Here is a 15,826-nt window from a genome sequence, read left to right on the forward strand (position 1 = left end):
TTTAGCTCTCTGTCTCTCTCTTGGAATTCTAAATTCCACGTCAAAGTTAATTTTAATCTTAATAATATTAGGCTATAGTTTTACTCACTACGTCTTCAAGTCTAGGGGAGAGAGAGAGAGAGGAGAGAGAGAGAGAGAGAGAGAGAGAGAGAGAGAGAGAGAGAGAGAGAGTATTCTCCATTTCACTTCCCTCTCTCTCTCTTCAAGGTAGGTAGGTAGGTATGTGTGTGTGTGTGTGTGAGAGAGAGAGAGAGAGAGAGAGAGAGAGAGAGAGAGAGAGAGAGAGAGAGAGAGAGAGAGAGAGGTGATGGGACGTCAACATAAAAACCCACACAGAAAATAAAATAAGAAATCATTCACACGACCAAACTACCTTTCCCTACTTCCCTTTAAAAGCTCGACTGCGCAACACAACTCTGCGGGTACCCCACGTAACTAACTATTTCCGAATAAAGAGATAAAATTCAGCTTCGAAAACACCTTAATCTGAATTAAAAATCAACTAAAACGAGAGACAGAGAATTATAAAACCGGAATTCAGCGTCAACAGTCAAATTCGACTGGGCTGAAAGACCAATTTAGGCTATCAAAGTCACTTTCTCCCGCCGACATATTTGGGGGCACAAATTGGCCGTACCTTAGTGGCTATATGTCCATGTTTGTATCTTACGCTGGTCCTTTGCATTCTACCCATCGGGTATTTTGTTTTTGGTTTTATTTTGAAGGCTGTATAAATAGTAATAGTATATATACAATATATATACATATACATTATAATGACTTCCATGCTTAATATATATACTATTATTTTTACAGGTTTCCAAATAAAAATCAAAGCAAAATATAAAAATTATATATATACACATATATGAATAGTAATAGTATATATACAATATATATACATATACATTATAATGACTGCATGCTTAATATATATACTATTATTATTTTTACAGGTTTCCAAATAAAAATAAAAAAATATAAAAATTTATATATATATATATATATATATATATATATATATATATATATATATATATATACATATATATATGTCCATGTGTGGACTGCGTTTTAATTAATCCATTTGCCTGAAATGCACAGACATTTAGAGAGAGAGAGAGAGAGAGAGAGAGAGAGAGAGAGAGAGAGAGAGAGAGAGAGAGAGAGAGACTGTACCAACCTTTCGCCAATGAACCTGGCTAGCACATTCAGATTCTCCGAGCCTAGAGGGTCGGAAGATGATACGGTAAAAAAAAAGAGAAGAAGAATTACGCAAAAACTACTAACGGTGTTGCCAACGCGAGTTCTTTGTTTACATTGTACATGACTGCCTAACCGCATGAATGGGAGGTGTCTGAAACCGCGATAAAATACCTATTGTGTTTTTTTGCGAGATTTGGTCTTACCGTTTGGGTAATAATTCACAGGTGGTTTGAGATATGCTAGAAAATAAAGGAAGAACAAGTGAAAAAGATTGTGAATGGGGCTTGATATTTGTATTTGTTAGAAATTAAGGAAAAACCCGGAAAAAGATGGTGGATTGGGCTAGGCAGTGAGGCTAGTTTTTCAAGATAATGTTCCGTGATAGATTTAAAATAGGGAGAGAGAAAATATTCTTGCGTAATTTATATACGGTCGTAAGGATGGAAATTCAGATTTTAATTTGTCAATAACGTAAAATAGGTCGATTTAGCATTTACAACAAAGCATATCAGCAAAAATGATTATATTAAGCAAAAAACCATAGCTAACAATATGAAATAAGAGGTTCTATTATAATAACTTCTCAGATTAATGCCGTTTCATTAAGCTTGACCGCTGAAAACAATTGAAAACAATTATGAGTGTTTATCCCTGCTGTTAAAAGACGATATATCATTTCAACAGACTAGCAAAATACTCCTTTGCAACCCACACGGGCGAACTGACTATAAAGGAAACATGGAATTTCAACCTTACTGTTTTTTTTTCTATTTTTTTCACCCAAAGGACTCGGCTGTCATTTGCGTTACAGTGAGTAATCCATGACCAATTTACGCTCTAGCAGAGAGAGAGAGAGAGAGAGAGAGAGAGAGAGAGAGAGAGAGAGAGAGAGAGAGAGTAACTTATATCCTATTTCCCATTCACTTCTCTTAATTCTTTCAAATGAACGCCATAATATTCTTTGGATGTTTGAAAAGCTAAGTATATCTTAGTTTAACCAGATCGCTGAGCTGGTTAACAGCTCTCAAAGGGCTGGTTCAAGTCAATGGCCCCTGTGGTGGGCTTGTTCCATAGAATAGAGTTCTTCCCTGAATAATAATAATAATAATAATAATAATAATAATAATATGACAAACACATGCTAATTTAACATTTACCAGTATAACTTAATCCTACCACACACGCGCAGTAAGATAGATCCAAAAAACGAATGTCATAGTTCATTTAAAATTCTATCGCGTCTCCTAGCGAGTTACATAAATACCATACATACAAAAAACTAAATGGAACTGTCTAAATGAACAGGGGAACATAATGAAAAAAGAAAATAACCTAATAATTACAGGGAAAGAGTGAATACTTGATTATCCAATCTTCACAAATTGCAAGCTAACACGACAGCCATTGGAGACAAATTAGTCTTACGGTATTATAAGGCACGGGGAAAAAAATACAGTTTTTTCTGTTATCATAAGCGACAGGAAAAACAGTTTTCGTGCCAAGAAGTAATGGTGCATTTACAAACGACGGTTACGTAAAGGTATTAACAAGTTATCGGTTCGTTTTCAAACAGAGTGGGTGACAGAACTTTACCTTGTACGAGATCGCCAAGTTTAATAAGTTCTCATTTAATCACAAATGTTTCTAAACTTTATTTTGCACTCTCAAAAGACACACTTCCAACTCCGAACATGACCAAATGCCTAGTACTGACTGGAAAAGACTCGTTAGAAACGTTATAAATGGAATCATTAACTGCTCTGCTCAAACTGGACCTAATTGGCTAATCATGAAACAGGCAGTTTAGGCGTCTTGACTACAGTCGTATTTTGCCTGAAAGTAAACAATTGGCTAATTTAATCATTATGACTTCCAGGAATACGGTTAACGGTGTAGATTTATAACTGTCCTTGTACCAGCACGGGACCTTTTGTCTCTCGACAACCCACTATGGGACACCGTTTGAATAGCAGTTAAAAAACGAACACAATCATTCGAAAGTGTTTATCTACAGTACATGAAGACTTCAGCGACTTAGAATGTTAAACTCGCTCGTCATTTAAGTAAATTACCACTTAGAAGTCTTTATTATATACTTTTTTTCCTGGTAACATAAAATAAAGTTAATCAGGCTAGCCTGAGGGTTTAAAGATGACGTGGAATCCAAGGCCAAGACGTGGGTTCAAACGTCATACGCCTAGACCTACAATAATGAAACACGTTTTACTGACAAGCCAGACTGAAATTATTAACAGAAATAATGTTATTTTAAATGGTAATATTCTTTATTATACTATACATGGGCTATGGGAGCTGTATGGACACTTAGTCGCATTAATTAAAACAGGTTTTAATGAAGACCTACAACGCAAATTGAATTGTATAAGTCATCCCTCTACAGTAAATATTCCGTTTTCTATATTAGCCAAAAGTGTCATATAGAATTTATTTTCATGGCAAACTAAACAAATTGATCTCTGCTTCAACTGTACATTAGGGCAGAGAGAGAGAGAGAGAGAGAGAGAGAGAGAGAGAGAGAGAGAGAGAGAGATTCTTTCCAAAGTTGTGATACGTTTCAACCGTACATTAGGACAGAGAGAGAGAGAGAGAGCCTTCACCCTTCCAGTGGCTAATTTATCATTTATAGCTTGCCATCGAGTCAAGTCAAGTGCCTGAAAGCACCTAATTGCATTCCCTCATTTTTCAAACGTGCTTCTGAAAAGCAAGATTAACAATCAGCCATTCACCACATTCTTTTATTACTCTTAATCTCTCAAATATGTATATTTTTAATCACCAAATGCTTTAAGATATATAAAAAGATTATCACTGTTTTTACAACAGTAACCAAAAGGACTTAAGTTCCTGAAATCAAACGGAAGAAGAAGAAGAAGAAGAAGAGGAATGTAAACATTGACATAACTAGACTTATAGTCTGGGCCTGCCATTAGCTTACGGACAAATGAAAGGCCTTCAGTCGATTACTCGACCTCATAGGGGAGACACGCATCCTTTTTTTCTTGGGCGACTTATTACAGCTTCTAATCGACGTCGAAATAGGCATGTAAGTTTGGAAATGGATAATTATTTTGTTTTTTTATTATGTTATCGAGTTCCGGCTGCTGTTTTTAACATTGATATTTCTGTATCGCAATTATGAATGATACTTTTAGTGGTTGCAATACTGAGAAATGTGACGTGTATATAAATAGTATATATAGTATATATATAATGTATAAATAATGTGTATGTACTTTATATGTATATATATTCATATATATAAAAATACATATATATATATATAATATATATATACATATTATGTATACATATATATATATGTATATATATATATATATATATATATATATATATATAAATATATAAAATTTAATTACAAAAATAATAAAGATAAACAAAATTTGACAAAATTTTCCAAAGAAAATAACATTATATATACTAGAAAATAACATTATATATACAAGAATGAGATCACAGTACATACGAACACACAAAGTTAAAAAAAAAAAGGTGATTTTGACCTACAAGGAATAGGTGGAATTTAGCAAACAGTTGAATATCCAATTCTCTAAGAATACCTCAGTGGAATTGACTTAAATTTATGTATATTTCAAAATTCCTCTCAGAATTTTTGTTTGGATATGGGGAATCTCCTTCCACCACTAATAAATAACTTACAGAATTTATTCTGAACTGAAGATAGAATTTACAGGCACTGTGGGACCTATGAGGTCATTCAATGCTGAAACGGAAATCGAGAGCAAGAGGTTTGACAGGTGTAACAGGAGGAGAACCCAAAGTAGTTGAACTATGGAATAATTGTTAGGAGAGGGTAGAGGAAAGTAAGATGGAAGACAGAGAATATGAACGGAGGTACAGTAAAAGGAATGAAAGGGGTTGCAGCTACGTAAAGATAAAAAGAAATATCACTGTAAAACGAAGTGTGACAGGAAACTTGGGCTATAAACTAGTTCAGTTAAGATTAATTTACGATCCTCGTCCACAGCTCAGCTCACAGTCGAGAACGAAGAAGAAAGCGAGTTTGAGATGGGACTTTTTGACTTCCGTTTTGTCATATACTATTCGCTAATGGCGATCTTGCGAGTGTTAACAATATCAGTCGCTGATTCTGACAACTCCAGAGTCTTCAAAGAGGTAAGGATAACTTATTTGTAACTATATATTCTAGGTAATGTTTGCTCAGTACCTGCTGTGGGTCTGTCGTTCTCTGATGCTGAAAGCTTCGGTCTAGACTCATAGAATTTCAAAATCTTTTGTTATATTTTGCTGATTAAGCAATTAAAGCTGGATTTAACCGGAAGAACTTCTGCTTCAGTTAATAGATGAGAAATTTGAGTGTTTAAGTAATGGTCCAATTGTATTTCTACTTGAGAAAAATGACTGTATCAATACATATTCTTTGCTAGGCCTACATCAATTCAAGCGGCTCCTGATGCAAGCAGAGAAATGATGCTTTAAGAAATATTATCAAGAAACGAGAGGTTCTTTTCCATCGCATTCTTTTATATATTTAACTTTCACAGTCTACTCCGTATTAACCACCCCTATAACCCCATCCCCCTCCACAAACAATCAGTTAAATAATGTAAGACACTAGACCTATATTTTGCTGTGACAAACTTTCAATTCCTCAGGTTAAGATCAACGGAGGCGATGTCAGCTGCTCTACAGATGGAAAAAACTACAGATCAATCACTCTCTCGTCAACGCTGACGTCAGCCAGGATCCCCTGTAGCAGCATCTGTAACATGGACGACACCTGTGTTCTTTTTGACACCCAAGGTTTGTCATTTTAAAGGTTTCAGAGTCCAGAGTTTAAGGAACACTAGGCCTAGTTCGAACCAGCGCCATTTTGAGACTCTAAAACACATTTTATTCATAATGTGTGTTTTAATTATCGCATTTCAGGTAACGTTTGCAACCTGTACACCCTGACCTTGCCAATTGCGACGCCCTGCGCCTCTGGGGACGCGGGAACGAGGGCGTACACGAAAGTCCTCGGGGGGACATGGCCCTTGGGAGGAGCGTCCAGTATTCCAGCACCGTGGTTGACCACTTGGTTCCCTTCAGTGAACTCGTAAGTGGGTTTGAATCTACTCCTGGTGGATTTTAAAGACGGACAAGGCTTCTGTTAATTCGTTTGGCTCGATGTCAGTTTATTAGGCCTATAAGGTGTCAGAAATACCGGAGTGTAGCCCAATCTAAGATGTCGGGAATACCAAAGTGTGGCCCACTCTTAAAAGACCTACTTAGGAGTTGTCAGTTTAATAGGCCTAAGATTTCGGATGGAGAAGCCTCTTTGTCAGTTCAAGAGGCCTAAGATGTCGGATGGAGAAGCCTCTTTGGCAGTTTATTAGGCCTAAGATGTCGTGAATACCAATGTGTAACCAACTCTTTAAAAACCTGCTTAGGAGTTGTCAGTTTGATAGGTTTAAGATGTCAGATGGAGAAGCCTCTTTATCAGTTTACTAGGCCTAAGATGTCCCACTCTTTACAAAGCCTATTTAGGAGTTGTCAGTTTAACAGGCCTAAGATTTCAGAAATACCAAAATGTCAGCAACTTAGGACAACCAAGCACAGATTAAAAATGGTGACAAAAATGACCCTTTTTTTTTCCAGACAAGCACCAGGACCACATACCCAGACTATCACTACTGCCCTTGTACCCTGGGGCAAGCCAACAGCTGGGTCAGAGTTGACCTCGGGAGGTGGCGCAAGATCTCGCGCGTTGACCTCACGGCGTCTTTCCAGCTGAGAGAGACCCACTTCAGGACGGTCAACATTCACGTAGGTCTAGAGATGTTTGTTGGTGTCAGGGAGCTGATCCTTTCTTTAAAAAGGATGTTTTAACTGCCTGAAAGAGTATTGTTCAATTCTAAGGAATTTTGGCTGTCTGGAAAAGGAGTATATATTCTCAGCATACAAGTAGGTCTAGTGATGTTTGTTGATGGAGCTGATCCTTTCTTCAAAAAGGATGTTTCAGGTGTCTGAAAGAGAGTACTCTCAGCATACAAGTAGGTCTAGAGATGTTCGTTGGTGTCAGGGAGTTGATCCTTTCTTTAAAAAGGATGTTTTAACTGTCTGAAAGGGAGTATTGTCAGCATACAAGTAGGTCTGGGGATGTTTGTTGATGTCAGGGAGATGATCAATTCCAAGGATGTTTTGGCTGTCTGAAAGAGAGTATTGTCAACATACAAATAGGTCTAGTGATGTTTGTTGATGTTAGGGAGCTGATCCTTTCTTTAAAAACGATGTTTTAGCTGCGTCTGAAAGTGAGTTTCACATTAAGTTATGTTATTTCTTTCGAATGAACACCATAATACTCTTTGGAATTTCTTGAATTTCAAGTCAATGGCCCCTGTGGTTGGTGGGCTTGTTCCATATGAAAAGGGTTCTTCATCTTCTGAATAAATAATAATAATAATAATAATAATAATAATAATAATAATAATAATAATAATAAGAGACCTATTTCATTACAGGAAAACAGTCATATATTCACAAACTGTATACAGTACAGTGTCTGGTGTATTTCAATCATTCTAACCTCATCCATTAATGTATCTACTTCCCTTTAATCATTTACTTTTCCTTACATGTTTTTTGGTAGATTGGAGACACAGGAGATTGGCAGAATGACCCAATCGTTGGTGGAAAGGATGCTACAACACCGGGCGAACTGGAGGTCCTTAAATTTGATGGTAGGTACCTTTGCTAACTCCTTTTAATAAACAGAATCATGCTACTGCAAGTTAATAATAATTTTCGCGCCTTTTCTCCTTCTTCTTCTTCTTACTTTTCAGTCGCAGGTGCTGTTGGTGCCTTTGTTAATGCCCCTCAATAAATAAAAAAGTAGTATTACAAGTCAACCATTATTTTCGCGCCATTTTGATTCTCATTCTTCTCCTTTTTCAGTCACAGGCACTGGAAGGTACTTGACTCTCGTCCAGCAAGAGGACGACTACTTCTGCATCTGCAAAATCCAGGCCTACGGTTACTGAAAGGCGAATCTACCTCCCCTTGGGGTACTCCTGTGTCATCACTGAATAGAAAATCAATATTAGGCTCGAGATCCCTACAGATGGTATATAAGCCTATGTACACTTTCACCTGAAGGGTGAATCTCTCTCCCCTTGGGGTAATCCTGTGTCTTCACTGAATGGAAATAAAACAATTAGGCTCGAGGTCCCTAGAGAAGGTCTACGAGCCTAAATTATTTATGAAAATAAACAATTAGGCTCGAGGTCCCTAGAAGGTCTGCGAGCCTAAATTATTTATATCTTCAGTTACCAACACTGTCAAACCTAGCTATCAAAACAGTCATTTGCAACTGTGTATTATAATCCATTAACTACTGCTCGTCACTTTTGCCTGAATACTTGAAAACATGCAATGTTCAGAACAGAGATTAAAAAGCTTTTATTATAATGAGTTTCTTATGTCAGAGGGCCACCGTATTTCTAGTTGCATTTTGACACATTTTTATCTGTCTAGTTATTAATTTATTTATTCTTTTTCAATAAGTGGTAACTCTTCTTTCTATACTTCCCTTTACTTCCTCTTACTTCTCCCATGAACACCACATTCTTTGGAAGCTTGAATTTCAAGTCAATGGCCCATGCAGGCTTATTCCATATGAATAGGTTTCGTCTACAGAATAATAATAATAATTATTATATTTTCTAAATACGCTTTCTTTGTTAGAAAGGGTTTCATCTACCGAATAATAATAATAATAATAATATTTTCTAAATACGCTTTCTTTGTTAGAAAGGTCCACCTTTCTCCCTTTCCATTCAGCTAAATCATTTACTTCGGGGTCTTGGCAAGAAAATGACACAGGGCTGTCGTCTCACAGAGCTTTAAGTTTCTATGAAAAAAGATAATAGGTTTGTGCTCTGCAAACGCACAGAGGGTGGTTTTTCTTTTCAAGATCTTGTGATATACGTCTTCAATTGCCGACTCTAAAGTCGAGTAATGGGACGGCAACCTTTCTTAAGTGGGTCCTCATTCTCCCTGGAGCTGTAAAATTGGCGTATGTAGCCTACATTGGTAGAGCCGCGAGTAGATTTGGATCACGCAGGGAAGAAAGAGATTTGTCCCAAAGTAACCTATATATGTATGTATATATATATATATATATATATATATATATATATATATATATATATATATATATATATATATATATATATATAATCGAAGTTTCAGTTTTCTCGAATTTTTTTTAATCCTTTGCACATTCTTGATGTGCCTTCTTCTACAAGACACAGATATTTTTGCAAGGATAAAGCTATTTTTGCAAGAGAATATCTGTAGGAAACGCGAATCTTTCCTATAATTTTTTTTTTTGTAGACGCAAACTAAATTACGTCCCGTCACGCTAACTAAAGTCTTCTGAATATCCACTATCGCGCGAAAGTAAAAAAAAAAAAAAATCAATGACATTATAAAAGAAGAAGAAGAAAAAAAGAGTACAAAAGAACTGGTCCCAATTCCCTTATGTCCCCCAAAAGAAATGCATCATCAGTCAAGTTGTTGAACTGAGGAGGGAAACACGTACACGACATTCGACGCTGGAAAAGGTATGTTTTGGGAGTCAGGAGTCCTTTTGATTAGGTTACAGCTTTTCCATATTTATCTTCGAATTTTGAAGTCTTAATTGTTGTTAGATTTTTCGTGGTCATGCAGTAAGAAATAGGCCATATTTATATTGCTGACATTCGACGCTGGAAAAGGTACGTTTTGGAAGTCAGAAATCCTGTTGACTGGGTTAGGGCTTCTCCATATTTATATTTGGACTCGGAAGTCTAAATTGCTGTTGGACTTTCAGTGGCCATAGTGAGCAATAGGCCATATTTCGCCAGAGGCAATGTCAGCAAAATAAAACTTAAAACACAAAAACCTACTTGTACTGCCTATAATAATAGTTTCGAAGATATTCACCACCTTCTTGAGAACTTTGGAGTTAATGTAGCATTCAAGAACAAGAAAACAATGAAACAAGTACTTATAAACAACTCGTCTGACAATAGGTTACTAAAGGCTGTGTATACCACATTCCATATGGTTCTTTTCAAAACTGTTATATTGGTCAAACTGGGAAAGCATTGCAAAAGAGAACAGCATAAAATGTGTAAGAAATGCACAGGTGAAGTGTGGAATTTTTTTACAGGCTAGTGAAAACAATCACACACATTCAACTGGGAAGGAACAAAATAAATAGTTTATTCAAATCAAGCAAAGGAAAGAAACATTATTATTATTATTATTATTATTATTATTATTATTCAGAAGATGAACCCTATTCATATGGAACAGGCCCACTGAAGCCACTGACTTGAAATTCTTAATCTTTCAAAGAATATTATGGTGTTCAATCGAACGAAATAACTGAAGGTAATGGAAAAAACGGATCAATTAACAAATGAACAAAATAAATAAATAAAAATGTAACTAAGTCACTAAAATGAAAGGAGAATTGTAATAGGGCAGTAATGGATTGCACCTTCGCTTGAACTTCATTGAGTCTAGTTTTATGAAAGTAAGTTACACCAGCAATATGAACATTAGTTTATACATTTCTTGAATGCATAAACTTGATCCATTAATCTCAAAAGAACTGACATATTTCTACATTCCTTGAATGCATAAACTTCATCCATTAGTCTCAAAAGAAATGACATATTTCTTTCCAAAATCGTTCACCCTCGTGATCACGCTATCTCGCCTTTTCATCAGTTCAGTTTTTGCGCAGTTCAGCACGGGGGCTGAATAATTCACAGAAATCACCAAGAAGCACACAATATAAAAAGAAAGGTATAGATTATAGCAAATTGGTGGCTATATTGAAGGCAATGGTCGCGAGAGTGTGGGTTGGGTGATGGACTGTGATCCAGAGTTTTTGTTGCTTCCAGTACAGACTGTTATTTCTAGACACGAAAACTCTTGGTGTACTTTACTGTGATAGTTCCTTCTGTCTATTTTCCTGCCTGTTTGTGTGTGTATGTGTATGTATGTATATATATATATATATACATATATATATATATATATATATAAATTATAATATACATTATATACACAAGGAATAATATTACACCGGATGGGAGTTAAATTATAATGAAGTTATTCCCAAAACGGGAATTCGAACTGTGGACTTGGGAGTTGAAACAATTGATAAGTGCTTTAGCCCAAAACAGGATTCGAACTGTGGACTTTGGTTTAGAAACAATGTTAGACAGTGACTTTGACCACCTGGCTATCAAGAGTGACACACACACATATATATATATATATATGGTCAAATCTGATAGTTTTTATGTGATTTGAACATTTTGTCAGTCATTTCCTTCATAAAATTGTCTTAACCCAATACATTCACCTCTGAATCTATCACAAATTACCCTAACTTTCCTTAACCTAACCTAACCAAGGATTCCGAGATCTACTCGACTACAGGGCTTTGAACACCCCTAAGCTGACTTAGGGGCCATAAATCAATAATGGAAACACAGAGATGAACTATATTACAACGTTCCTCAACCTAACCTGGGCTACAGTGGGTAGCCCTAGCTGACCTACGGCAAGACGCAATATTCACTTACTTCCATACCTTAGCTGTGGGCAACTATCACGTGAAGTTTCCATAGTCCCAAGTCTTCAACGCATTGATCATGAATGGGAGGTAGTATCCTTAACAAGGTTAGTATTTTATTGCTAAAATGGTTCAGCCAAAATTAATTTGTGCTTCTTTTTCACAGAGCAACTCACTAACGAGAAAGGAATGCAGCAAAGAAAACGAGAATCACCACAGAAAACTAAGTTTGAGATGGGAAACTTTGACAATCAGTTTGTCATCTACTATTTCCTGATAGCGATTTTACAAGTTCTGCCAATATCAGAGGCTGCCTCTAATAGCTCCAGGATATTCAAAGAGGTAAGAATATGAGGTCACAGTACATGGGTAATCATTTTCTATGTGCTATGTGCCATGGGTCCATTATTTTGTCTTGTAAACCTTCCAATGCAGGCTAAATATATAGTAACTTAACCCTTTGACTGTCTATAAGCAATTAAAGCTAGTTTCAACTGAAGGAACTTCTGCTTCAATGATAGATAAAGAAATCTGGGTGCTCAAATGACTGCCCATTTGTACTGTATTTTCCCCGTACACGTGACTGGATCAGTACATACTCTATACTAGCTGAAGGTCTACGCAGTTCTGAAAACTCCCTCAAAGCTTCAGAGTTTTCTTAAGTGACTTTTGTCACAGGAACTGAAGTTCGTCTTCCCTTTTGCATTTCAGTCTGTTGGTTATGACCAAAATCCACTTCTTCTTCACTTCCTCAGGTTAAGATTAACGGAGGCGATGCCAGCTGTTCCACACAAGGGAAAAACTACAAATCAATCAACTTCTCCTCAGCAATGACGTCAGCCACGACCCCCTGTGCCAACATTTGTAACAAGGACGACGCCTGTGCGCTTTTTGCCACCAAAGGTTTGTCATTTTAGAATTCAATCACAAGAGAGGAGCACCACTTGACCTAGTTTAAATGAGAGTCGTAGTTAGATCCTGTACATTATATGACCCCCCACCTAAATATATTTAAGAAACAGTGTTACTTAATATGAATATTATTGTTTCCTTTGCTTTAGATTTCTAGTCTCCCATTCTGAACATTTTCCAACAGCTGGACATTGGCTCCCTGAGGGAAGACTGAGCCAATCTTTTCCAGTAACTTTGCTTGTTTAAAATTCTGTTCTTACTCCAATAATTCAAAGAGGAATATCAGAAACAAAACTCCTATAAATACAAATATGTGGCACACAGTTTTCTGAGGGAAAGCAATGTACAAACGTTCTATTTCAGGTAATGTTTGCACCCTGTACAACTTAACGTTGTCAGCTACCACGCCCTGTGCCTTGGGGGCTTCAGGAACAAGGGCATTCACGAAATACCTTGGGACAGACATCGCCCTTCACAAAAGCGTCCAGTACTCCACCTTTGCGCCTGGCAACATAGCGCCCTTCAGTGAGCTTGTAAGTTATGACTGACACTCTACTGACCACACACTCAGTGGCAATTACTAAACATGAAAAGAGATCTGGGGGTGAACTCCCAGACCTGTTTAAAACATTGCAGAGACCACCCAGTTTTCCAATTATAGTAGTTAAGGTATGGAAAGTAAATTATGAATGGTGAACAGGACTATTCAAGTCTGTTGGACAAACAGATTGGGAATGGCAAGAGAAAGAACTTACTTGCAAACGATGTAATCGAGGTACCGTCCTCTAGCTTAGATTTCCAGACCTCTTCATGATCTCAATGTTCTTCATTTCTTTTACTCTGGTTCTCTTTCCAGACAAGCGATAGGACCTCTTACAATGACGATCATCATTACTGCCCCTGTACCCAATACTTAGCAAATAGCTGGATCAGAGTTGACCTTGGGCAGACTTACAAGATTGCTCGAGTTGACGTCACAGTGTCTTTCCAGCTGCGAGAGGGCTACTTCAGAACAGTCAACATATACGTAAGTCAAGAAGACAAATTATTGTCATCAGGACACTAATCATTGCTTAAAAGGATGTTCCAGATATATTTGAACATAAGGCTACCGTGAACCACCATACCTTGAGTGTGTTAGAATAGCGTTAGTCACTTACAAGGTGATGGGTTCAGTATTTTGTTTGTATGATTACTGGCATTTCATTGACTTGAAAGGTAGTTTGGCATTGCTCATATGATGTAAATTTTTCCAAATATTAATAAAATTACCAATATCCAGTACCAATACACTTACAACAATGCAAGAAAAAGTAATTTATTCAAACAGTGTATTATACAAATCCTTTTGGTTTTATTTTTCTTCGTTTTTGTACTGCACAGCCATGTATTTATCTGATGCTGCTTGTTTTGAGATTAAGGCAGCCTTGTGATGGCATGGCTGTTGCTTCTGAGGGCAGCCTGTAATATCTGTTATCCTCTAATTATTTACTCCTTTTTATTTCTGTTAGGTTGGTGAGACAGGAGACTGGCAGTCTGACCCAGCAGTTGGTGGAAAAGATTCCACAATACCAGCACCACTGGAGCTTCTTAAATTTAATGGTTGGTATCTTTGCTAATGTTCCTCAAGGAACAAATAGAAATAGCAGCAGTTTTTGATGTAGCAACCGTAGAAGTAAAAACACTATGTAACTGTCAAGTTCAGAACTTCACATTCGGTACCCTTAACGCACCTTCCCCAAGATCAATACTGATGCATTTGCAGTAGTAATAAATTCAAGAGTTATTAGTTGGGGGGAACGAGAATCTATGACAGCATGCCATCAGGTACCTCTCAGGGGTTATGGCTAAATCAATACGAGTACAGTGGTAATCACAGTAGGTTTTCAAAATTCCACGTGTCATGCTGGTACTCCAGAACTAATCTGTATATGTTGGACTTGCCACATACTAGTGATCAAACCAATGTGGATGAAATCCATGGTACCATGATGTAATCCATATATAATATATATACCAGTCTATAAATAGTCCGTTCCATTCATCTATTTATCTGTCTCTACACAATCAGTTTACTGTCCTCTCTTATGGTGTGATGAAACCTTTTCCAAAAAAATGGGGCATGAGTAAATTCAAAGCATACTTAAGTTATGAACTTATAAAACTGGTTGGGGCTGGAAGTTGGATTAGGGTAAGCCAGTTTTATGTCTGCAAGGTGGCTGTTGACCTAAGGTGGCATTGTGTCTCTTATTACCCTGGTGGGCCAATGCCAAGGGCCTGGCTATCGTAAAGAAAGATGTGACGTTTCCAAATCTCAGATGCCACTCTCTGAAATTGCAATTACTGAAAGCAATGAAACTGGATCCGACATCAGAGCTGAATGCAAGGTGCCACATCTGGGTAGAATTGTGACCATTTTCTCATGAAAAATCCACTTCCTGACAGTCTGTGCAGGCCCTTTTCCTGACAAGTTGAGAACCCCATTTTCCAATTCAAGTGAACATAATTTTTATGATACAGTAACTGTAAAACCTTGTGTTTTTGGCCACCTGCAAAGCCTCTTCCTTTTCACCTGCAAAAATTTCAGTTTCTGACCAACTTTAAATCCTGGCCACCTTCAAAGTCCCTTTCCTAATTACTTTCAACTCGGGGGGACTACTCCCAAGTCTGATCTTGCCTGTTTGTCAGTGCCCAAAAAATATAAATAAAATGTCATAAGTACACAACAAACCCTTCACTGTCACTAATTCATCATCATCTTCTTTAGTCACAGGTACTGGAAGGTATGTGACGCTCAAACAGCTTGAGACAATTCATTTCTGCTGTTGCAAGATCCAGATCTACGGTTACTGAAGGGGAATCTCCCTCCCCTTGGGGTACTCCTCTGCCTTCACTGAATGGAAAACTCACTACTAGGCCTGAGGTCCCTAGATAAGGTCTTCAATCTATTTATGTTTTCACCTGAAGAGCAAATCTACCTTGGCGTATTCACTTGTCTTCACTGAATGGAAAATAAGTATTAGGCCCGAGGTCCCTAGATAAGGTCTTCAAGCCTATTTATGTCTGCAC

General features: G+C 37.1%; 3 protein-coding genes across 3 annotated transcripts in view; 2 read left to right on the top strand and 1 right to left on the bottom strand.

Annotated features, from left to right (window-relative positions):
- The window catches only part of LOC136826089 (uncharacterized), a 96,949-nt gene that overhangs the window by 71,238 nt on the left and 9,885 nt on the right, over positions 1-15,826 (bottom strand). The window lies entirely within an intron of this gene.
- Positions 5,238-8,696, top strand: LOC136826096 (uncharacterized). Its single transcript, XM_067083070.1, has 6 exons — positions 5,238-5,382; positions 5,883-6,030; positions 6,157-6,325; positions 6,868-7,035; positions 7,859-7,949; positions 8,164-8,696. Exons 3-6 carry the CDS (start codon positions 6,257-6,259, stop codon positions 8,247-8,249), a joined length of 414 nt encoding a protein of 137 aa, XP_066939171.1. The 5' UTR covers positions 5,238-5,382; positions 5,883-6,030; positions 6,157-6,256; the 3' UTR covers positions 8,250-8,696.
- LOC136826004 (uncharacterized) lies at positions 11,768-14,376 on the top strand. Its single transcript, XM_067082863.1, has 6 exons — positions 11,768-11,813; positions 12,012-12,187; positions 12,601-12,748; positions 13,121-13,290; positions 13,614-13,784; positions 14,269-14,376. Exons 1-6 carry the CDS (start codon positions 11,768-11,770, stop codon positions 14,374-14,376), a joined length of 819 nt encoding a protein of 272 aa, XP_066938964.1.

This window comes from Macrobrachium rosenbergii, chromosome 40 (assembly GCF_040412425.1).
Source record: "Macrobrachium rosenbergii isolate ZJJX-2024 chromosome 40, ASM4041242v1, whole genome shotgun sequence".
Taxonomy (NCBI): Eukaryota; Metazoa; Arthropoda; class Malacostraca; order Decapoda; family Palaemonidae; genus Macrobrachium; species Macrobrachium rosenbergii.

What these genes read in the sequence shown, in the direction of transcription:
- LOC136826096 (XM_067083070.1), top strand. Translation starts at nt 6,257, where the DNA reads ATGGCCCTTGGGAGGAGCGTCCAGTATTCCAGCACCGTGGTTGACCAC. An exon ending in TCAGGACGGTCAACATTCAC is followed by an intron (nt 7,036 to 7,858) that starts GTAGGTCTAGAG and finishes GTTTTTTGGTAG; the next exon opens with ATTGGAGACACAGGAGATTG. An exon ending in GGAGGTCCTTAAATTTGATG is followed by an intron (nt 7,950 to 8,163) that starts GTAGGTACCTTT and finishes CTCCTTTTTCAG; the next exon opens with TCACAGGCACTGGAAGGTAC.
- LOC136826004 (XM_067082863.1), top strand. Translation starts at nt 11,768, where the DNA reads ATGAACTATATTACAACGTTCCTCAACCTAACCTGGGCTACAGTGG. An exon ending in TAGCGCCCTTCAGTGAGCTT is followed by an intron (nt 13,291 to 13,613) that starts GTAAGTTATGAC and finishes TTCTCTTTCCAG; the next exon opens with ACAAGCGATAGGACCTCTTA. An exon ending in TCAGAACAGTCAACATATAC is followed by an intron (nt 13,785 to 14,268) that starts GTAAGTCAAGAA and finishes TATTTCTGTTAG; the next exon opens with GTTGGTGAGACAGGAGACTG.